At 36.9% G+C, this 23966-nt stretch overlaps 2 protein-coding genes across 3 annotated transcripts; one reads left to right on the forward strand and one right to left on the reverse strand.

Moving 5' to 3' along the window:
• Window positions 1-370: 370 nt before the first annotated feature.
• LOC135634414 (uncharacterized) lies at window positions 371-14047 on the forward strand. Of its 2 annotated transcripts, none has more exons than XM_065144883.1 (16): window positions 371-823; window positions 2017-2118; window positions 2222-2288; window positions 2489-2670; window positions 2768-3028; window positions 3735-3818; window positions 3916-3963; window positions 4076-4140; window positions 7737-7785; window positions 8743-8998; window positions 9266-9384; window positions 9581-9661; window positions 9735-9809; window positions 13176-13330; window positions 13426-13573; window positions 13693-14047. In XM_065144883.1, exons 1-16 carry the CDS (start codon window positions 446-448, stop codon window positions 13876-13878), a joined length of 2256 nt encoding a protein of 751 aa, XP_065000955.1. In that variant the 5' UTR covers window positions 371-445; the 3' UTR covers window positions 13879-14047. The 2 variants fall into 2 exon arrangements, with proteins under 2 accessions (XP_065000955.1, XP_065000956.1); XM_065144884.1 differs by having other exon boundaries at window positions 684-823; window positions 2024-2118.
• A 1385-nt stretch (window positions 14048-15432) lies between these two features.
• On the reverse strand, window positions 15433-23936 carry LOC135632337 (nuclear pore complex protein NUP54-like). The gene is made up of 9 exons (XM_065140826.1): window positions 23470-23936; window positions 23281-23334; window positions 23106-23165; window positions 22885-22995; window positions 16531-16596; window positions 16370-16456; window positions 16159-16260; window positions 15926-16075; window positions 15433-15839 (listed from the first exon to the last, which is right to left on the reverse strand). Exons 1-9 carry the CDS (start codon window positions 23863-23865, stop codon window positions 15705-15707), a joined length of 1161 nt encoding a protein of 386 aa, XP_064996898.1. The 5' UTR covers window positions 23866-23936; the 3' UTR covers window positions 15433-15704.
• Window positions 23937-23966: the final 30 nt, after the last annotated feature.

Consider the following 23966-nt stretch of genomic DNA (forward strand, 5'->3'; position numbering starts at 1 on the left):
GATATTATCATCTGTCATCGTTGTATCATCAATTTAAATATTAAAATTATTTTTATTATTTTATTATTTTTTATATTTATATTAATAAAATCGATGATGTTAAGATAAATAAATTTAGATATTTTATTTTATAATTATAAAAAAAATATAAAATTTTGAATTCTATACTAGGAAGGTATAACCGAGGGTTAATCTGATAATTTGCCCGGAGCAAATTCAGCTTATCGTTAGGACGGATTATATATATATATTTCCGACCAACGGCATGTCGAGGGTTTCATGTTAGAGGGTCTTTTTGTAATTTTGTCTTCCAAGGTGAGTGAATAAAATGCCTTCCTCAACGCACCCACACCATTTGCGGTCCCGTCAAAACCTATCTAAACCCCAAACCCCTCCCCTTCTCGGTAAACCGATCATCGGGAGAGAGAGAGAGAGAGAGAGCGAGATGGAGGGGAAGAAAGGGAAAGCAAACTCAGAGATCTTCGAAACCCTAGGAGACTTCACGAGCAAGGAGAATTGGGACAAGTTCTTCACCCTCAGGGGCACCGGTGACACCTTCGAGTGGTACGCGGAGTGGCCGGAGCTCCGAGACCCCCTCATCTCCCAGCTCCAGTCCTCTTCCGCCTCCGATGGCGCCGCCGACCTCCAGATTCTCGTACCGGGTTGCGGGAGCTCCCGTGTTTCGGAGTACCTCTACGATGCCGGATTCCGGCGCACAACTAACATTGACTTCTCCAAGGTCGTTGTCTCCGACATGCTCCGCCGCTATGTACGGTCCAAACCTGAGATGCGGTGGCGCGTCATGGACATGACTGACCTCCAGGTACTTGTGCTCTTTGCTGGGAGTGCCATAGATTGTGGTCTGTAGTCTATTTACCGTGGGTTTAAGGTTTGATTCCTAACAGAAAATTTTGTTTTATCAGAGCATTAGGTGTCCTGCCCTTTTTCAAATCTCAAGATTTAAACTGTCGTTCCATTCACTATTTTTTCTTTGTTGTTTGCCTCAACCCCATCCAATTTGCTGTTAAGCAACATGATACATTGTTATACATTATCCATTTCTGCAATGAATTATACTGGAGAATAGTCTGTATTTAATCTTCTCTTGAATCCATCACTACAGGTAAATGAGGGTTCTGCGGACAATCTTGGCCATGTTATGTACCATGCTTTTTAGCTAACATTGCACGATTGCACCCTACCAGAATTCCAGTTGCTCACTATTGTCATTTGTGAAAACTATATGATGTTGTACCATCCAATTATTAATTTACCATCTCAAATGCAAGTCTAGTCAGTATGATGTTTTATACGTTGATCTTGAAAACCTTAATCTTGGAAACGTTAACAGATAACCCTAAACCCTTTTGTTCAACACTTCCACCACTGCTGGCTGCCTCCTCCTCTCTCATCAAGTAGGTATGCCTCCTCTTGCCATTTCTCTTCTTTCCCTTTTTCATCTTCACATTACTCCCTCCTCTCTTTCTTCCCTTTTCTTCATCATAGGTAGTAACCTATCTGCTCTGAATCTCGTATGTGGTCTCTTTGCCTTTCTATTCCTTGCTTTAATTCTTGATAAAAAATTTAACAGTTAACATGCCCTCTTTCACTTAGTAACCCACATTATGGATGCCTAACTCCATGCATATAGTTGACATGATGTTGATAGTGTGTCTCAGTACACACTTTCAAATATTATTTCTTGTTTCTTTGGTTGTTTCTCATTTCTAACATGAAAGATAATTATGTAGTGTGTCTCACTACACACTTTCAAATGGTATTTCTTGTTTCACTTGTTTCTTGGGTTGTTTCTCATTTCTAATGTGAAAGATAATTATATATTTAGATAGTTTTTTCTTATTTTCCATCTTTTGTCAGTTATAATTTTTTCTGTTGTGAATTCTCACTCTCTACCATTATTGTCTTTAATGAACTAATATGCACTAAAATTCTTAAGATTACCCCTATCATTTGTCATTTTTAGACTTTATATTGGCTAACACTGATAACAACCAGTTTGCAGATGACTTCTTCGATGCCATTCTTGATAAAGGGGGATTAGATGCTCTAATGGAACCCGAGTATGGTTCAAAGCTGGGAATTAAATATCTTAAGGAGGTAACATGTGCTAACATCTGTTCTACCATCTGTCACATGCTTTTAAGTTATGCTCTGCATCTTCATACAGCATTATTAACAACATGAGCTGCATGATCATTAGGTGAAGAGAGTGCTTAAATCAGGAGGAAAGTTTCTCTGTCTGACTCTGGCAGAATCTCATGTCTTGGGTAAGGTCAATCAAACTTAACTGAAAGTGTTGTTCAAACTTCATTAATTGTTTAATTACATGGTAGCTACCTTGTGATGGTTGCCGTCTGATGAATAATGCATTTCTATGTCTTCTTCTCATCCATGAATTTTTTCATTTTTGCTCTTTTTGTGATAGTTTCATAAACTAGCCTGAAAAAAATTCTATGTTCTTCTGTAGATGTGCTATTCACTGAATTACGATTCGGATGGGAGACAAGTATACATGCCATCCCTCAAAAACCTGGTAGCAAACCTACCTTCCAAACCTTCATGGTAGTTACTGTAAAGGAGAAGCTGGGTGCACCAAACCTGATTAAGTTACTATTTGACCAACATTCCATAAACCATAAAGGAGGGCAGGTGTAACAAAATATTTTGTTCTTCTTAAGATGATATGACTTAAGATATCCTAGAAAGTTCAAAAAAACAGCAACTGAATTCTTAGTTCTTTTTTCAGGTGCATGCTTTACTTAATGCAGTTGAAAATGAGAACAGAATTCGCAGTGGCTATACTGCCGGTGCTGATATTGTCTACTCCTTAAAAGACCTACAACTAGGTGCCAAAGGTGCTTTAAATGAGCTTGTCCCAGGACGCAGGTGTCAGACTATTCTCGGCGAACAAGGAAGCTCATTTTTTCACTACAAAGCTGTACTGTTGGATTCTCAGCAACTATCTGAACCATTCTTATACCATTGTGGTGTCTTTATTGTGCCAAAGGTGGGTGAATTTTTGGTACTATTTATTTCTTTTCAGTTAGAACTGCAATTTTGTTTATTCAGACTGCAGAAAAACCAATGGTGTCAAATGATAATCTAGTTTTTGTACCTATTTTGGAGTGTCTCCCAAAATTAATAGGAACCTAATAAAGCTGCCTGCAGAGAAGGTAAAGACATTTTGGTTTTGTTTAAACTTTAAAGACAATGTTGTATATTAATGAACAAATGTTACAGTAAAAGAATACTAAGTAATGAGCTTTCAGAGGCTGAAGGAGTTTTGTTGCTAGATCAGACAGAACATAGTATTTTATGAATCTTTGTATTTGTTAGCCAGGGCCGTTGCTTAAGTATATGGTGATTTGACTAAGCACTGTGATTTCATTTCCATCCTGAGATCAGATATGTAATGTTTTATGTATTGGTCAGTCTAGGCTATAACGTAACAGAGTCTACAATGATGTGATCAGGAAGTTTGATTTAATTCCTATTGTGAGCATGTGTTTAACTGTTATTTTCTTTTATCTAAAGATCAGAATATTTGTCTGCTATTGTTCTCGTATTTAAATATTAAACTCTTTATTCCCGAGGATCTTGAACTACTAATTTGTGACGGTTTTGTGAATTACTCTCTAATGTTAGGATAATTCATCTGCCAATAAATGTTTTAGCTCTCTGCTTGAGATGTATGACCATAACTTCATTTCTAGGCTCGAGCTCATGAATGGTTGTTTACTTCAGAAGAAGGACAGTGGCTTATTGTGGAAAGTTCAAAAGCAGCTCGCCTAATTATGGTACCTTTACTAAGGATGGGCATGGAAACTAGCTCTCTTTGCATTGTTTAATTGAGTTGATAGCATTCAATTCGTGCTTGATTCCATTTTTTTGTAGATTTTCTTGAACTCAAGCCATACTGGTGCCAGCATGGATGACATCCAGGTAATGTTATCAAAATCATGTAATTGTGTGCTGATTTTTGGGCTGTATAATCATGACACAATTTGTTCTTTTCCAACTTTGTCATTTGAGTTTTTATTTTTATTTTTTTCAGAAGGATTTATCTCCTCTTGTAAGAAACTTAGCACCTGGAAAAGCAGATGACGAAGCTCGGATTCCGTATGTTTGCCCATTAAAGTCTCACTTTGAAGTATATTTTTTTGTAAATTGGTTTTATTGATTGCCTTTATTTTTCAGATATTGTGTATGTTTGATTATATATTTATAACTTTCTATCAGAATTTATTCCTGGATGTTTGCCTTTTGCCTTATATTAAGATCTGGCAAAATTTTGAACCTATTAATCTCCAAAACAGCATAAAGGACCATTTCATCTGTCTGCAAAGTGTTCTATCTTTATGCTGATAGTTCCTAGCCAAAAATTATTATTATCATGTTTATTTTTTTACTGTTTTGTGTGTGGTGGGGATGTGAACTCCTTGGTGAAAGGTAACTAGCTTTTTTTCTCTTCTATCGAACAATTAGATACATGGATTTTTAAGAATTTGCACTGAAGTAGCCTGTTTTTTTATGATTGTAATTAGATAATCTTGAGAACAATGCCCTTAACATTACTAAATGGAGGGAAGATATATATATCTGTCATAGAATAGTTGGGAATTACATAAACGACCTGTAATAGAAGTTGTTCTCTTCTACAAGCAATAGGACATATTTGTAGTGCCAATGCATCTAACAGATTATTATGTTGATACAGTACTTTTTGCTGAAAACATGTTGTACAATCGTACGGCTGACAATAGTTATTGCTGCTAATTTTCGATGAGTTTAGTTGATAGGGTTAAATCCCTGATTATTTGACATGTGCTAACAATTGCACTCTTAAAAACATGTCAAATTCATACTGTCCAAAAGCATCCAACTGTACCATGATAGAATCTGCTGGTTGTATGGTAATGTTACAACCTGAGGGGTTTGACTAATGAATGAACTTAGGAGCTCTTGATCTTATAGTGATTATGTAATATAAATTCTTAGGTTCTCAAGCCCTAGTTTTGGCTCTAAGCCCTGCAGTTTTTCTGATACTACCAATACCGCTTTTCCATCTGTTCCTTCCTGCTTGAAGTACATTTTTACTTATTTTTGTTCCTCCTTTGTGCTTGTCATCATCTTCTTGCTTGTCATCATCTTCTTCCTATGACTAGGGTACTTAGTTTCCAATTGCTTTTACTTTCCTTTTTTGATATCACAAGTCCAAAAATGTGCATAATGAAATAATGCTGTTGATTTTACTTTAATTTTGACCTTGATATTAGACCTTTTGTCAGGTTGTATGCAATTTCTCTAGGGCAAATTCCTTTAAAAACAAGCCCCAACTATTCATTATTTTTCCCAATAAAGCACCCCTTTTTGGTTTATTTCCACAGAGTGCCTCTTATTTTCTAAAAGACGAGATTACCCCTAACTTTTGTCCCGCCATCTTCGTCCCTTACTGTCTCCGTCCCTTGTCACTACTTCCATCCTATCACGAGGACCCTCTACCTTCGTGTGGTTGCTTTTGCCCCACCGCCCTTGTTCGCCTTCCATTGTGCCATCTTTGAGCAGGGTGTACTCGGCCCCCTTTGCCTTGAGGATTTCGGACCACTACGCTGAAGGAGTGCGCCCTGCCCACTGCTTTCGCCCCTTGTCTCCACTCGATTAGGAGAGCAAACTAGCTTGGGAAGGAGGCACGGTGGGCCATGCGAGGGAGGGAGTGGAAGCTAACTCTGCCACTGCCGTCTCCTTCTCCTTTACCGAGGTTGACGATAGGGTTGACAGGGCGGAGGCGGACCCTTGGCTGTGCCTTGACAATGGCGGACGAGGGCAGCGGGTGGCAGTGGCCATGACAGGGCGGAGGTGGCGACTGGCATGAAGCTAGGGGTAATCTTGTCTTTTAGAAAATAAAGGGTGTCATACAGGAATAAACCAAAAAGGGGATGTGCTGCAGGAAAAAGTGAAAACTTCGGTTTTTTTGGGGAATTTGCCATTTCTCTATCAATTTCTTTCGAGAATCTCACCATGATGTTTTCTCTTTGTTAATAATCCTCATCTGAAATGCTTGCATGCTTTGTAGATCAATGTTCGGCCATTTAACAACCCTAGTTCCTACCTAGCAAAAAGGAACTCCTTGTGCTGCATAATTACATTTTACTCTCATGAATTATCCAGTATTACAATGTAATGATGGTACTCAAACATTAAAAGCACTAAATTCGTCTAAGCTATATAATTTTTCTGTAACTGATTGAGTTGTGTATCAAAGCTTTATTCTTCAATTTTTTTTTGTGAGATTGGTTGTTGGTATTTTATAGTTAACTATGAGATTGTCTGCAGAGGTCACACCAGGTAAACATCTTTTTTCTCCCTATGATTAATGCCAAGGTATATATTATTCAACTAATGTAGTTTTGTGATATTATTTTATGAAATTTCATCATGAAAACAATAGAAAATAATCTCTTACGAAAGAACCAATAGATCATGAGCTGGCTGCAAAATCCTTCCCTTGGTTTGCTTCCATATCCTGTGTGTGGATCTTCCCTTGGGCTGCATTTAGACAGGCTGTAACATCCTTTTCTCACTGTGCTTCCAAATGCCTTGTGTGGATCTTCCTCAGTAGGTTTCAAGTGAACATATTGTGACCTTATATCTCTAGTGCTTAATTAATTTAATTGAAATAAAGTATTGATAGAAAAAATCATATATTATTTTTAAAGGATATGCATGCATATGATTGATCTTCAGTTTCTAATCACTAATACCTTTATCCGTGAGTCATGTAGGGATTGAACTGATCAGATTATCATTTAGTAAAAGCAACAGCTGATTCATTGCTTTTGAAGAGAAAATGAATAACTTGACAGTTGTAAGCAGTACATGTAATATTACTTTATTCAATGAAGATATTGTTTATAAAGTTCAATCAGGACGGTTGGTGGAGAGGTGGTGTTACAAGTATTGGATGATTACCTTGTACCTCTTGGATCAGAAGAACTGTATAAGATTGTTCCTGACTTGCTAGGCTTTATATATAAGAATGTTGGGCATTTAGGAAATGTGTGCAAAAGCTAGTTCACTGTAATAAAGTTGAGATGAGTTTATGGGGATATTAGAAAAGACATAATATTAAAATATTATAAATATTTTTACTGGTGAAAGGTTGTGGTAACTACAATTTGAGAATACAATGGGGAAGAGCTTTCTTTGGTGGTAGGAACATGTTCAATGGAAACATATAGATCCACCCATTAGATGATGCAAGTCACTTAGGATAAGTGGTGTGAGGAGAGGTAAAGACCTAAAAAGTCTTTATCAATCATCCTTACCAATAAAGAGAGAATTAATGGCCCATAATTTGACTAATGATATTACCATCACGAGAGCATAGTAGGCCTCATAGTGTTTACTAAATTGCCTTCCGATGCTCATTGCTGTCATGCTGTGGAACACATGTTTGTTTAGTCTCTTCTATGTGTGCATGCCTTTGTGGCCTTTGTTGTTTGAGTTGAATTGTGGCCTTTGTCACTAGCCTGTTCTAGTTTACTATATATTTGGTCATTCATTTATTTGCAGCATGAAAAAAAATGATAACCAGATTACTCATGCATTTGAAGCATACTTTTGTTTATTTTTTTCCTTAGCATATAATTTTGTTCTATTTATTTTTTGGAATACTTGCAAGTTATGACTGTTTGGATTTGGTTCCAAAATATCAGGTTCATGATGGCAGGTGATGGCATCAAGCAGAGAAATATTGTCCATGAGGTTAGGAGTTGAAATTTTGACTTCATATCTAAATTACTTTGTTTTGTTTCCTGTTAATTTCATGCATTATGTTTGTTGTGGCTGTCTACTGGAAGAAACCAATGCCGCAAAAATAAGAGCAGCTATGACTTTTCTTTCTTATTATTCCTCTATTTAATAACCATCTTGCAATATATGTTGCAGTTGCACACTCTTTGATATCAAATTTGTGAACGAATGTTGATTGTTCACATGGGTTTCATTCACTGAGACCTCGTATCCTTAGCTTGAAACTTATCATGTTTCTGAGAAATTTTACTGAAACGAATTAGGAAGCATGAAGAAGAAAAATACAATAATTTTTTATTGTGATCCTCTCTAAAACAAGAAATTGTTAAATGAACTACCTTTGAGGTGGAAGTCAGTAGCATGGCTTGATTTTTTTTACCATACCTATCAGTTCTCAAAGTTATACGAGTGTTTATCTTTATGTTTGTCTCAATTTCATTAGTTACTCTTCAACTATTTGTTCAATTGACGTTTCACAAATGCAATTTGTGATGACATGTAGGTCCTATTAATGCCTTCACTTTTATCATAACCAAAGCAACAGGCACTTATATGTTATATGTACATCTAAATGAAATTTGCAGACACATAAATGAAATTGCAAGAACTTCATAGACACTGTTGGTGGACTAAAGCACAGTTATTATATGTTATATGTACATCTGACATTCTCTGTGGATTTGCCCCTCATCAGATCCTTGCGGATATGATATTTCATGTGTGTTGTCTTCATATACTTTGGTTTATTACTAAATTCTAATTTCTTTCTCTGGATGATGCTTTTTTCTATTTTTAGGAGATGGATGCTCCTCTACAATTACATTTATAGTGCATATTAACTATTTATCACTTCTAGCATATTATCTTATCATACTGTCTTTCCTCATTTATGTTGCTTATTGTCACTAGGCTACATCTGCCATTACTGGGCATATAATTGTTGAAGATGTGATCTATGATAATGCTGACGGGGATCCATCAGAACTGAAGTTGTTTCGTAGGCTCACATTTGGGAGAAGTTCGAGCATGGTGCAATCAGAGGCATTGCTCTCACAAGAAGAACATAGCAAAGAGGCTGACACAGATAGGAAGAGAAATGTTCCATCTTCAAGAACTAGGACAAAGAGAGGTCAAAAAAGAAGTGATTCATACAAATTGATTGATGGTAATTAAGTATGTTGTTTACTTTCTTAACATGTGCAAAGATTTGAAGGTTATGTTAGCTTGAGAAGATAATTTATCTCTGAAAAATGATGCCTGAATGATACACAGTGATCAGCCTGATGGAATTATTTGCATGAGAGTACATATTTTGTCCCCAAATCTTCGTCTGTTGCATCTTAATTATTAAGAAAAATATGACTCCCTTTTTTGAAATGCACTTTTAATTTAAGTACAATCTTTAAAATACATCTTTTTTTTTTAAATCTAGGGTCAAAAGTTACCAAGGTTGACCATAGTTGTCTGGCTAGTCTTTACCACAGTGGAATTGTTTCTGGCTTGGCTCTTATAATTTCTGCTTTGGAGCTTGCTGTGTCATCTGGGAAAAAGGTAATACACTGTTTGACATTTGACATGTAAGACGATGAGAACAAATGACATTTGGGAATAAACTGATCCTTTATGATATGACATAATAGTTTATTACCAACTTATGATGTCATCGGGAATGTTCTATGTTCTTGTTTCTGTAGCAATAGAAAAGAATAACTTTTTTATTCCAAGTGTGAAACTGATTTATGTGCAGATTAGTACATACATAGTTGGGCTTGGAGCTGGGCTTCTTCCTATGTTTCTTCATGCTTGCCTTCCTTTTCTTCAACTTGAGGTAGGAACTTCATGAGCAATGGGCTATTGAGAGAAAGAATTCATGGTTGCTTATTGTTTTCCCATTGATGAAGGTGGTGGAGTTGGATCCTGTTATGTTGGATTTGGCGAGGCAATATTTCAGCTTTGTTGAGGATGACCGAATGAAGGTTGTTTTATATCTCTCTTTTATGTTTATATTTATATGTTAAATATATCCCATCGATCTTTTGCATTTTCTGTTCATTTTATGCACACGACTATTGCAAAATTGATTATTTTTAAATGTGCATAACTATTTGTTTGTGTAGATTATGATTAATAGTACTGGAATGATGAGCTGGCTTTAGTCTTTGTAATTTAATGAACGTTCATATTTGTCCTTTGTTTTTATGGTTCTTGATTAGCTTCTTGATTTATGATGTGTTTGACTGACCAGTGTCAAATTCTTTTTCTATGCTATGTGTTAAAATTTACAGCAATGGGTGGCCAGATGCACCAGTATTTTTCACTCATGTTGATGAAGTTAATCCAGATGACTACCTTGTCAGGCATGCAGCTGTTAAATTTTGGCTTGATCCATATGCGTGCCTAATTGCATATGTTCATGTCATAAAAAGTTGTGACACCCCTCCTGAACTGTTAGTTGGTGAATGTCATTGCAGCATATTCAAGCAATGCACTCATCAACATGGTTCACTGGAATCCCCGAGTTTGATTCTCAAATCCTTGATATTTTCTTTTCCTCTTTCTCGGATCTGTGTGGTCAGTTGATCCCAAGTCAATCTGACTGATTGTGACCATCTTTCGGCTTGGGTTAGCTAGGTCCCCTTAATCCAATCACCAATTTTCCAATTTGCGGAAAATTGAAATCTGATGTTTAACTTCCTCTCCAGCCCCTCCCATCATTTGGAGGCAAACAGACATTCAAAAAACATATGATCCTGCTCATCAGAATCACCCCCCGAAAAATAACATTTATGCACCGAACTGAACAGATATTAAGCTTAGTCAATCGCATAGTGGAAAGAAGCCCACCTATGAAGCAGCTTCCTACAAAAAACATGAACCCTAGATATAGCAGGAATCTTCCAAAGATTCCATCCAAACATCTCTTTGAGAATTAAATGGTGTTTTTTTCCCTGTACAGGGAAGTTCATGATAGTCTTCTTCACAATTAGAGAGGGAAATACAACGTATATTGACTTTTGTGTTAGTATTTGACTGATATAGAAAGGATTTGACTGTCTTTGGAGTCAAGTGTGAGCCCTGTGTGGGATCGATAGTGGTTTGATATAGTCCGTTAATATCCTTTTTTTGGCCGTTCTTATTCTCTTAATGGTAAATTCTTCTCTATTCAAGGTTCAAAATTCAAGAACTTTAATGTCATATCTTTGAATTGATGTTTTGTCCAAAAATCAAAAACTCCAGAATAAAGAAAAAAAGTGAAAATTAGAAAGAAAACTTCAAAACTAATATAGGAATGATATAATTAAGAAAATTGAATATCTTTTTGTTCAATTTATGGTATATTCAAGTGCTTGAATATGGTTCAGATTATTTCAAATAAAATGTTGATTAAATATCAAAACTGTTTGGAAAATATATAGATGTGTTATGGATTATCTTAGAAGGGTAAGAAATTGAGAAACTAGTTCCGTATTCTTCTTCCTCTTTTCGTCTTCTCTACTTTTTGTTTTCTTCATCTTTATAGTTCTGTTCACCAGTAGCAGAATCTGGCCGGTATAAATTGATAGGCCAAGAGATCACCCAATAGGATAGGGGCTCAATGATCCCAATTCAAATACATTGTTTTTGAATTTGATTAGCCAATTTGGCAGAGTATTTGATTCAAGGAAATATAAAAGGGTCCAATATACAACATGTAAATTAGCTGGACCAAAAGGAGACCATGTTCTATAATCTAACTCAGTTAATTGCTTTGAACATCTGTCCTTTGATGTTGTAGTCATGATTGTTATGATACAAAGTGATATAAGATGAACTTGGTCATTTCTGACTTTCAAAAAGTAAATTTTTGATAAGTGATTTAAAAACAAATTTTATATCAACCAAAACTTGACATGGGAATCTTAACGTTTTCTTTTTTTCCTCTCTATATCTTTGATGTATCACTTGGAGACTATACATATAGACTGTTATTATCCCTAAATGATGGGATGCATGACTGCTATGTTGGCTAAAATACTATACACTGCAATTGTCCTTTTAAATATGCCTTATAGTGTAACATTCCCAGGTTAGTCCCACATCAGAAGTGGAAAGAGATTTGAATTGATTTGTGTATTGTCAAATGACTCAGGCTTAAGCATTTGAACTAGTAGTTTAGACTACTAGGTTGATGGATCAACCATCCCTAGTCAGGGCATGATAAATGGTATTAGAGTGAACACAGGATTGAGTATGGTGAAGGGCTTGAATAGAAAAGGATTACTTATGGATTCGGCTAGAATCACTGCTGGGCTGATTAATCGGATTTGGTTCTAAGCTATATTTTAGTCATAATGAGGATGTCAAGCTCCCAAGTAGGGAATACTGTAACACCCATAGTTTAGTGATGATCAGAAATGGGAGATTTGGACTAGTTTATAAGGGTTTAAACATTTTGGGTTATTAATTAAAGCCTATCAAGTTAATGAATTAGTTATCCCATCAAGCCAGATCATGATATGGAATGCATGACTCTCCTTTGGTGGCTCCACGAATAGCCTAACACAGGGACATGTGGACTTTGCGATGCAGTGTAGGTTATAACAAGGCCTCACAGGAGCCTAGTTTGAGCCAAGAATTATCAGACTTTGATATCTTTTCATATAGGATTTCATGAAAAAAAATAGAGGAAGAGTTTACTACTTCTGAAAGATTTTTACACCATGAAACCCTTTCAAGCGTATGAGAGTGAAGTACTGGCAGGTGTCGGTCTCACTGTATTTAGGATTGAGATTTACTAGACAATCCCTCTTTATCTTCTTTTTTTTATTAATAATTGCTATTTATTTACATTTATTGCATGTTCAATATTCTAGTTATTTGAATGATTTTCTTGATTTCTTTCTTGATTAATTGATGTCAAAGTTGATTCAAAACCATAGTACATTTAGATGTGAATGCAATGATAGTATTTGCAAATTGATTTATCATTTATTTTATTGTCTTTGCATGCACATTTCATAATATCTCTGTTACCAAATTTTACAGTGAACCCATGCATCATTCTTTCATATATGGTAGTCTATTTGACTGCCATTAGCTGCCTCACCTCAAATCCCACTTTGTTGGCCTGCTATGGTGAAGCTTTATGCAATACTTCACCAAGGAGATTAGCCTGAACACTGGATGCTTTCAGGATCACTAGAATCTGTTAATGTTGGCACGTTTGTTTTTTCAATACCAAATTTGATTATTCAGACCACATGATTTTTCTGAATATACATTTTTCTAGCTTGACATCTAAACTTTTTACTGATGTACAAATTGTGTATCTTAAATTACTTGTTTTTGTCTTTTTTTATTAGGTCCATATTGGTGATGGTATCCGGTTTATTGAAGATGCAAATGTCATCAAGTCACACGAACAAGAAACTGATGGAACATGTACAGAGTCTCTTGCGAATGGAAACAGCAGTGGAATTAAAATTCTCATTGTTGATGCAGATTCATCTGATTTGAGGTGGAACTTATGATTACCTATGTCCACTTTCAGATTGATATTTAAGATTGAAAATTTTGATATATGAAGACAACTTTGTGTTTCACTGCTTGTAGCTCTGGGTTATCCTGCCCTCCAGATTTTGTTGAAGAATCCTTTCTTTTACAAGTGAAGAATTTTCTCTCAGAAGGAGGTCTGTTTGTCATAAATTTGGTGTCGCGATCTCCAGCAATTAGGGAGAAGGTTGTTTTACGATTGAAGGCGGTAAGATTCAAACTGCACAATTGATAATCATATTGAGTTGTTTATGGCTAGTTGTTTATTCCCGTCATGACTGTTAACAGTATGTTAAGAAGACGTCAATGACTAATTGGTATATGCAGGCCTTCAGCCAATTATTTTCACTTGAGCTCGAAGAAGATGTCAATGAGGTTCTTTTTGCTTCCCCTAGGAACATGTGCATTGACGTTGATCAGTTGCAAGAAGCTGTAGCTAAATTATGTAGCTTGATGAAATTTCCTTTGCCAGACGGGCAAATAGAGCCTGGTAAGTTCAAGCGTCTGAAGTAAAACAGATGAATGCTGTGTAGTAGGTTCCATGCAACATGGGTTGGTTGATGCATCTTCTATAATGCATCCCTCGTTGTTGACTAGAATTTTGTAGAACAGAAGAACCATCTTTATCTTTTTCTAATTGATTGCAAAATGCAGTTTTAAATTATTTAAGACTTCCATCTCATTGTTCAAAAAAGATCAAAAGTCTTACCGTTGAGAAAAACAAGAACTTGTTATTTGTTCTTTTTGGCATGGATGAACTCTTACGGTGAACCACTTTTTTTTTTTTTTTTCCTGTGGGATATGTAAATGGTGGTTATATGGGAATTGTTTGAGTTTTGTTTTCCATATATATCTTCAGTTTTATAATATTTGTTGACCATTTGTTTCTAATGAGAGTTTTTTTTTTTCTTTTTGAGATGCTGTGCGTCATATCAATTTTGTTCAGTTTGATTTGTTTCGACAAATTATTATTTCGATAATAAAAAGTCAGCATTTTGCTGGTTTGTCTCGATTCTGTCCAAACTCTTAAAAGAGTTTTGTTATTTAGTGCAAGCGTTGTTAATTTTTCTTCCAAGTACCACATCTGTTCTTGAGTTTATGATTGACTACTACTTTGTTTTCTACTTGCTTTTTTTAAGGATAAATTCTCTTAAAAATATTTTTTTTTTCGATCAATGTTTTATTTTTTATTTATTCTCATGAAGTATTTTTTATTTCCTAAAAGATGAAATTATTTTTGGCTTTCGTCTCGTCAATCGTTGCCTTTGCTTTATAATATCATCTCCTTTTGTCTCTCAGTCTGTCACCTTTGCTTTCGTTCATCTTGTGGTAGATCTCAATACCATTGGTTTCCGATTGAGCCAGTAGTAATCACAAAAGGATTCGTCACCACCATCGGTGCTCTCATTCGTCACCACAAGAGGAAAGAGGGGTTTCACGGATGAGTGGGGGGCGTGATCACTATTGTAATGATAACCTCACGATGGGTGATGGTAGGGCATTTGTGATCGAGTCTCGAAAAGAGTTAGGCAAAAGGGGGGGGGGGGTAAGGTGTTTGAGAGTGGAGGTAAGGGATGTGATGACTTTTAAGACTAGCTCACATAGGCCCAAACCATCGTCGATCACCTGTAAAAGCAACATTTGAGGGACGAAGACAGTAGACAAGCAATGGCATGAGACGAAGACAGTGACCAACAGCACAATAATAGAGGCAGTATGTGACGAGCGATGGCATGAGACGAAGACAATGACTAACAGGGCAATTTCATCTTTTAGGAAGTAAGAAACATCTATGAAAATAAATAAGTATTATCAATGAAAAATATTAGCTAATTTAGATGATAAACATTTTGACCCAAAGTTTCAAACATAAATAAGTCAATGTGGTCTTCCCCTTGAACACAATCACAAATTATAAAGCAGCAATATTACCATAGTATGAAGCTTGCAATCTATATATTAGCATGGAAGCAAGTAATAGTCTATATTTTCCAAGAAAATTTAACAGGCCAACTGTCTGATGAGCTCAGGAGGCCAATTGGCATTTGCATATGCACCACTTCTGAATGAAGAGTAAATTTTCCTCTGTTGATAAAAGCCTGAGGCAGAAGATTCGTGTCTGAATCCTGTCAAATAATAGATCTCAACATAAACATACTTCACCCAAGAGTTGCCACTACCTAAAAATTGCCACATTTTGGCAGTCCCAGTGAGAATTTTGATGCCAAAGACAACAACTACTACATGCTGAATCAGCACTAGTTTTCATCCTTTTTCATTCCTATACAGTCTGACTTCCTTTCATATCCCATTTCCTTGCGTGCAAAGGTTAGAAGATATCAGCTCATCAGACTCCGTCCTCTGTCGTCTTCTAAGGTGTCTGTGCCCTCAGACATGATAATCTCCAAGTCCCTCATATCCCGCTTCAAGACATTCCCCAATCTGGCAATTGCTTCGGTTTCCTGTTGCAGGACCTAATGACAGAACATGTACAAATTATGAGAAAAGGGAAGCGGGAAGACAATGACTACATGCAGCCTACACGCCAGGCTTTCCTTACCTCCTGCAAGTCAGCAAGGCTTTGCTCTCTTATCTTTGCTGACCCCGGAATGTAGATTGAACCATTGAGCTCACCAGTATTAGCACGCGCACGAGATATTGAAACCAGATTGTGCACCCTCCTTGATAACTCTGCTCCAGGTCCCTTCAGCTGAAGTGTGTCACATAAAAGCACTAACTCAACGAGAATATACAAAATGAGACCGGAGATGGGATCCAAAATAGAGGACCAACCTGTTTTGCTATTGCAGCCAACTTTTCAGTCAGTTCAGCTTCACCTTTCATCAGAGGCATCCTGTAACCCTTGCTCTCCAGAGCTTCCACTATCCTCATTATCTTTTTGACACATCATGTTAGAGAGTACGGTCAGAATTATAATGACATTTACTAATACCGATAAACACTTCTAGATTTTAACACTAACTACTAGAGTAGCATTTCCTACCCTCAGTAGACGCCTTAGAAGCACTTGTTCTTTCTGTTTCAATCTTTGGGTCCACTGGAGAGTGTCTACTTGAAAATGTCTTTGAAGCTGAAATAAGGTAATGTATTAGATGAACAAGTTAGATTGTACTGCTTGTAGCAGAATTGCTAAGAGAGACAAACCAGCTTGACATTAGCTTGGGTCATCCTCAGCCGCTCAGCATCTGAAACAAGAACTTCATCTTGAAGCTGCAGGAACATTAGAGATGGTATTACTGGACAAAGCAGGCACATCTCTGGCCAGAGTAATTTTAGTTTGTCATGACAAGAAAGTAGAGCAAAGTTCTAGATGGTAACTAATATTTGAGTAATTTAAACTCTCGTAGTTACATGATTGAGAACTTCTTCATGCTTCTTGCTTAGATATGTAATTTAACTCTCATAATTCATTCTTCAAGATGGTTCACACTTAACACGGACAAATTTGATTGATTGATTGATTATGCTACAACAAAACACATCAAATGAGAACAAGAAGAAAGTTAATAATTAGTAAACAGATATCATGCAGACTATGGAAGCAATGTAGTTGGGAAGTTGATGAAAACACCAGTGATCCAGCAAAAAGGCAGAGAAATCAGCTAAAATTAGGTTCACACAGGCCACTCTACATTAGATCTGGCTCAGCAGTGGCCAATCAGGGAATTCATACATAAATAAAGCTTTCATTTTAATCGTGCATAATTTTATAGCTTGGAATGCAATAGTAGATTGAGGTTAGCAAAAATTTGAAAATCAACTGTTATTGGTGGACAACCAACTGATGGGGCATAGGGAATGATATCTTCACACAAAGGTTCAATAGTTATGCCAGTGCATCGCAAATAGCAAGAAAGCCATAACACAAGGATTTTTTAGCAACATCAACACCCAATAAACTAAGAAACCATGATAGCATTAGCATTGGTATTAACACTAGAACTATAGTGAGCTGTACAAGTAGAATAGTCATTAAACCTTAGTACGACTAAATCATCCTGTAATCAATAGGAATAGGACTCCGTAACTCTTGGGAACAATTATAATCTTGGTATAGTTGATTATCTGCTTGTCATTGACTGCTACATCTGCATTCTTATAACATCCAAACTTCTACCGACATCCATCCACAATGGATCAGCCAAGAAAGTCTTTGGAATCAACCATAGCACTCTCCAATGAAGCCTTTCAGCACTAAAGCATTCAGCACGAGCAAGTCCTCTGACATGATTACGGGGACAACCTCGTTTTGTCAAGCAACTATCCACCATTGAGCAAGGCATACCTCACTCTCAGCTTGGTCGACCAACTGGTCTGATTTGAAGCACAAGAATATCCAGCATGGAGAAGCCAAGGTGTGTCCGAGCACATAACACAAATTTAAGTCATTGTCCTTCCATTTTAATACGAAACACTTAATCACGGAATTTTAACCACAATTTCTGTATGTTTCTTTCTTTTCCTCTTTCTGATTATGACAAAAATACTTCTTATTCATCTTCTGTATATATTCTAATAACTCCGCATATTTATTCTAAAATTAAAATCCTTCAAATTATTAGCAAATTAATTTTGAAAGTCAACATATCATGATCTTAAGCATCCTAGATAAAACTGTCTCATTTTAAGAAAAAAAACCTCATATTTTAGATGCATCATGTAGGACATTCACATAAAAGTGTTGTTAATAGAAGGTGTGTCAAGTGTGGTTCACGCCTATTTGCTCTTTTCAATTTATAGGTGTAGATTTTGAAGAAAATTGTGTCAAAGTACTGGATATGTTCAAGCAAGATATTGTTTTCCAGCAAATACCTTATATATTGATATATGCAGGTATATACTAATAACATACTGAAGAAATATTTCAAACAGGTAACAGTACACTAACCAGCCTCTATAAAGATGAGTAACAATGCCATGGAAGATTTTACATCTCAAACTAATGCTAGATGAACAAAATAATGTACAATTTTAAAGTCATCAGAACTAGGAATGACATTACAGAGAAGGATTGAAACTTCGTGTAATTTTTCAGAGCAATCATTCACCAAATATAAGAACACTATATCATGAGTTCCTTTCATTAAGCTCAATAAGTATATTCTGACTCATAAGTTAAAAGCGTAGGAAGCTTGTTCATCTAATTGTATCCACTAAAAAATGGTTAGACATTATCTACAAGGAACAAGAATATTCTGTATCTACGTACACCTAAATGAACACACCACAAAACAATACAAATACGGAACCTTGAGGATCTGAAAAAGGAAATCAAGATAAATGGTCCTTATCAAAGCTTATAACATATTTGATATTTGTCAACTAAAATTCCCAATGGACATTCAATGAATTTACTTATAACATATTTTGCAATAATCAAGGAGTTGAACCGTTTGACTAATGAATAAGCCAGTGTTGTCAAAAGGTGCTAGGCCATGTGCTTAGGCACTAAAGCAAAGCAAGGCAAGTCTTAAGCGCCTCAACAAAGTCCAATCAAGGCGCATTCAACTGAGTGCCACCTAAGCAAGAGCCTCAATTGGAGTGCTGTATGTCCCAGTAGCTCACCTGAGCCAACCCAACCCTCGGCCGAACCATACCCGTACTTACCTCGCCAAGTTCGCAAGCTAGGCATGGTTCGAACCAGAACCGAACCAGATCGAAATCAAACAGGCCTGACGGTTTGCCAGTTTCAAACTGAACTGGAACCAGGCCTAGGTGGTTTGATTTTGGTTCCAAGTTCCAACTACGTAGAATTGAAACCTAAACCAGAACCAGCAATTCTGATTTGTTTCCGATTCCGCTTCGAACTGACCAAATAAAAAAAAAACAAAATTAAATAGCCAACGATCAAAATTGATCATTGACCATTGGACAAAAGGTGGGAAATGACTAATTGCCTCAGTCAACAATTAGACAGTATTTTTGGGGCATTTTGGTCATTTCACAACTCAAAATAAATAAATAAATTTGCAAAAATTTTACATATTCATTTTTATGTTATTACATGTATGGAAATACATCCACTTGTCAAAGTGGAACTTTGATCAAAATTTTGAAATAAAATATGAATTTTTTTCTGCTTTAAATTATTTTGTATTAAAATTTAAAATTTAGAAAAAAAAATATAAATGGAACTTGAACCGCCAAAATCAAATCTGAACCGAACCCGGAACTGCTCGGATACAGTTCTAATCCCCAAAAACCTGGACCCGAAACCATCGGTTCAAGAACAGGGGTCATCCCTATGCACAGCAGGAGCCAAACTCACGTGCGCCCAACTTGGCACCACCCGACCTGGTTTGATGCCTAGTCCAAGTGCATGAATCTGTAAACAACGCCCCCACCATGCAAGAACGAGACATTGTGTTGGCCCAATTCGCATGGCCCCATGCAGCAAGTGCCTAGCTCACGAGAGCCTAACCTCGTGCCCACATGATTGACTCTAGTGTCCGTCCCTGCATGGCCTGAGATTGCACGTGACATTGTCTAATCTACTGTTGTCAATAGACTCAATACATAAAATGCTTATTTTCAACCTATGGCACCTCACATATATCATCAAAGACTATTATATTGGTGCTTAAGTTGATTTTTAGGCAGAAAACATGCCCTAAAGTATCTAGGATATGCTCATCTACATCTTACATAATACATATACAATTACCTAAATAACCATATCCAAACATACGCAATAATGTATATTAATATTTGTAAATGCATATATTCGATGTAGGAAAATATCAAATATTATGCATAATTTTACATAGTGTGGATTGAGATCAAGATTTGAACATGGACCATTACCTACCAACTGATATTTATAGGTCCAATCAATTACCAATAATGGTGTTTTGTCATTTTTTATTTGATTACTTTACTGAATGATAGTGGGTGGCAAAGAATTGTATATCATCTAGTAGTCCAGTAGGTTGCCAAAACCAACATCAGAGTGATATTTAAAAACCTTAGTTGACATGATAATGTCATGATATTTCTGTAATCATGTTCTTAGCATATAAATGCTTTGACAAACTGCAGTGCCATAATCAAATTCTTTTCTATCTGAATGATATTAGGGTGCATTAGAAAGTTATTCTAAAATTAGTAGGCAACTCTCATTACTATTTATGTATTAGATAATAAAATGGTAAATTCTTCTTGAGATTGTGGTGTTTTCACTTGATATATGATATGTCCAACCCTGAGGGTCACCTAGGTTATCCAACAACAAAGACTTATTTTATTTAGAAATGTAATACTTAGTAAAATCTTGGTTCTAACTATAAATGCAAAAAAAGCTAGTACAGAATCTGAAAGCTAAGTAACAACAACTAACACAAATGGTATTGAGAAGCTGGTGATAGCCATATATTGATCCACTATAACTTGAAATTTTGGAACTTGTGGGCATAGTTCAGTCAAATATAATAAAAAAAACTCAATTAATCATTATACCTGATTAACCAGAACTTGAATCAGATCCAACTAAAACTGATAACAGCTAAGACCTAACCTAAACAACAGACACACAAGTTAAAGCCAACTGATTATACCTATTGATTTGATTGAAGCTGACATATGTCTCAATTAACTAAATTTTGGAGACCCTTTTGCCACATAAATAGTCTTTTAGGGCTATAACAGCCAAGGATCGCTAAGTTACATTTCAGGGAAGTGCCACCTCATATCAGTTGCAAGCCAGCCTGTTAGCAATAGAAGCAAGGCTATGTTGGCTTGCATCTCTTCTTTTTCCATCCCACATCACAGTGGCATGCTTCACGACTCAACATGATTCATCAGCACATACACATGGTCGCATTATGTTTAGTGTATGTAGCAACATACATCAACAGAATCTTATCAGGTAACCGACAGAATAGAGTACAGGCAAAGTCCAATCTCAATTGGATCTTGATTCTAAGGCCTTTAGGTCAATTTGATTCACATCAAAATGATTTTAAAAGGTTTCAGTCTCTCTATACGTAAGAACTACAATAAACCAGAAGGTGAGAAGAAACTGAAGTCAAATTCAGATTTGATTTAGTCTGGTTTGCTGATGCTAACATAAAGAGAACAGAAAGAAAAACAAAAATTTAACTTAGTCCAATGGTGGCTTTCATACCACCAATGGAGATGTGCTCAATAACCACCTTGAGGCAATGGTGACAAGAAGACACAATTCTCAACAACAACAACAAAAAGGTGATGGGATGCTACGAACGAGAGACAATAGACCACCTCATTGAGAAGTGTAGCAGTGCTATAACCTACAACATGAGGTCAGCCAATGAAATGATGAATTACATCATTAGGGAGCTCTTGTGAGTTGTGACAAGTTCATTGATAAGCTTGACATGATATATGGCCTCCTCAGGCAGAGAGCATTGACCCTAACGTGGAGAGATGAAGGGGGAAAATGAGGAAATAACGAGAGAGTGAGGAAGGAGCTTTAAGTCATCATGATAGAAATGTGTGCAGCAAAGAAATTGATGGTGAGGACTGTTTATCAGAGAAAAGGGAGAATGAGAATGGAAACAAAAGAAGGACTAGAAGAAGAGAAAGTAGGAGAGAAAGGAGAGGAGGGACAAAGGAGTGAATGGAAGGAGAGTGAAATTGATGGTCAGGAATTTGCCAAGGTGGGTCTTTTACGAGTCATCTGAGCCACCCCGACCCTGATAACATCGCTTCAAGGTCAAGGAAAAACTGCCCAAATAGTTGACATCCATGAGTTTGGGGTCCCATTCCCATCCTTGATGCATGCATGAATTTCTGGTTGATCACATTTAAAAATAACCAGACAAGCCTATCAGTTCAACATATCTTGTGATTCCTTGACCTCCTCATGTCAATAAGCCAAACAAGTGTATCACTTGAAAATGTCCAACTATCATTTTATCAATGACATAAAGAAATCCTTGAAGCACCTATCACTGGGCTGCGATTTAAGAAATATGGCAGCTCTATCGTATCATCTCAATAAAGTCAAATTACTGAAATTAACCTAAAACTATAATAGCTTTTCTCACATAGCCACCATAGCATCACCTATTATGATCTGTTCTTCCAAGTAAACAGAGCCTTAAAAAACAAATGATGCTATTAAAGAAATCAATTGTCCAACACCATAAGGAGAACTCCTACCTTGGATATTTTAATGTGTCCTTCACCTAAAAATAAATGTGCACATTTACTTACTCCCAAACCACCACACAATTCTAACACAACAACATCAAGGTTCATACCTATTCATGTAGCGTGTTTCCCAATTTGTTGGGACGCAAAGCAATTAACAATTTACAGTCTCTCAAAGAAATGGGATGTGATCTCAATTTAGTAACAACTTGTCATCAGAATAAAAGAAGAAATGGAAATTAAGACTCAATAATGAAGTGAAATAGTCCTAACTTCGTACAAGTATCACAAATTTCATGTATGAGGTGGATGATGGATCGTATGATAATCAAAAGAAGAAAAAAACAAAAAGTAAGAAAACAGAACCTTGAGTCGATTGGAGAGATCTTTGAAGCCCTGCACAAGCTGAGGCCATAATCGATCTCTGTCTGAACTATCCATTCCCTCCAGCTTTGCCATTGCCTCTGCCCACATGATCTGCAACTCCAAATTGAGCATTTGTATCAATATCAAAATCAACAAACCTAAGGATTTTCCAAGAACTTAAGACAAAAAAATCAAAGAATTGGACAAAAGCAAGAACTTACATCAGATGCGCCGACAGGCTTCACACGTAATGCAGGATCTGTCACGCTTAACAGCAAATGCTGAAAATAATAAATTAAGAAAAAGGAACTCATTAAACACAAAACCCAAAAAATGAAGGGCAAGCCTCATAATTAAATCTTTCAACTGGAAAAAGAAAGGAAAGAAAAATCAGACCCTGAAGGAGTACTTAGGGTTCCCAGGCTCCTCTTTGTAAGCATCAAGAATGGCCTAAATACACCAAAATCCAATCCTTTTAGTAGAATCCCATCACCAACATTCAATATTTATACGCATTTGATAAAGCCCTATTCGCTCTATTAGAAAATAAAGGAGTTCTCGGAGAAAATTCACGAAAGCACTGACATGAATGTCACGATCGGCGAGGGGAAGCTGGAGGGCAGCGACGGGGGCCATCTGGGTGGTGATCTGAGCATTTCCGAAAGGCGATGGGGTCGGCTGGAACCCAAACGGTTGCAACTGCTGCTGCTGCTGCGGCTGCTGTGAGAAGAAAGGCGAAGGGGATGGCATGGCAAACGATGGAGTCAACGAAGGCGCTCCGAATTGCGGCGTCAAGGAAGGGGTGCCGAAGGGCGGAGTGGACGAAGGGGTGCCGAAGGCCGGGGTGGCGGAAGGGGTGCCGAAAGCAGGGGATGAAGAAGGGGTGCCGAAAGCCGGCGTGGGAGAAGGGGTGCCGAAGGCCGGCGTGGAAGACAGGGCGCCGAAGCCCGGAGCGGAGGACGCCGACGGGGTCCCGAACATTCTTGCTGCTCCGAGGAGTAGCCTAGCCCTTCCTTCGTGGGGGGTGACGCTTCGCAAGGGGTTGCGACAGCTCGATAGATGGTTTTTGAGCGGGGCTTTTC

Source organism: Musa acuminata, chromosome BXJ3-3, assembly GCF_036884655.1.
Source record: "Musa acuminata AAA Group cultivar baxijiao chromosome BXJ3-3, Cavendish_Baxijiao_AAA, whole genome shotgun sequence".
Taxonomy (NCBI): Eukaryota; Viridiplantae; Streptophyta; class Magnoliopsida; order Zingiberales; family Musaceae; genus Musa; species Musa acuminata.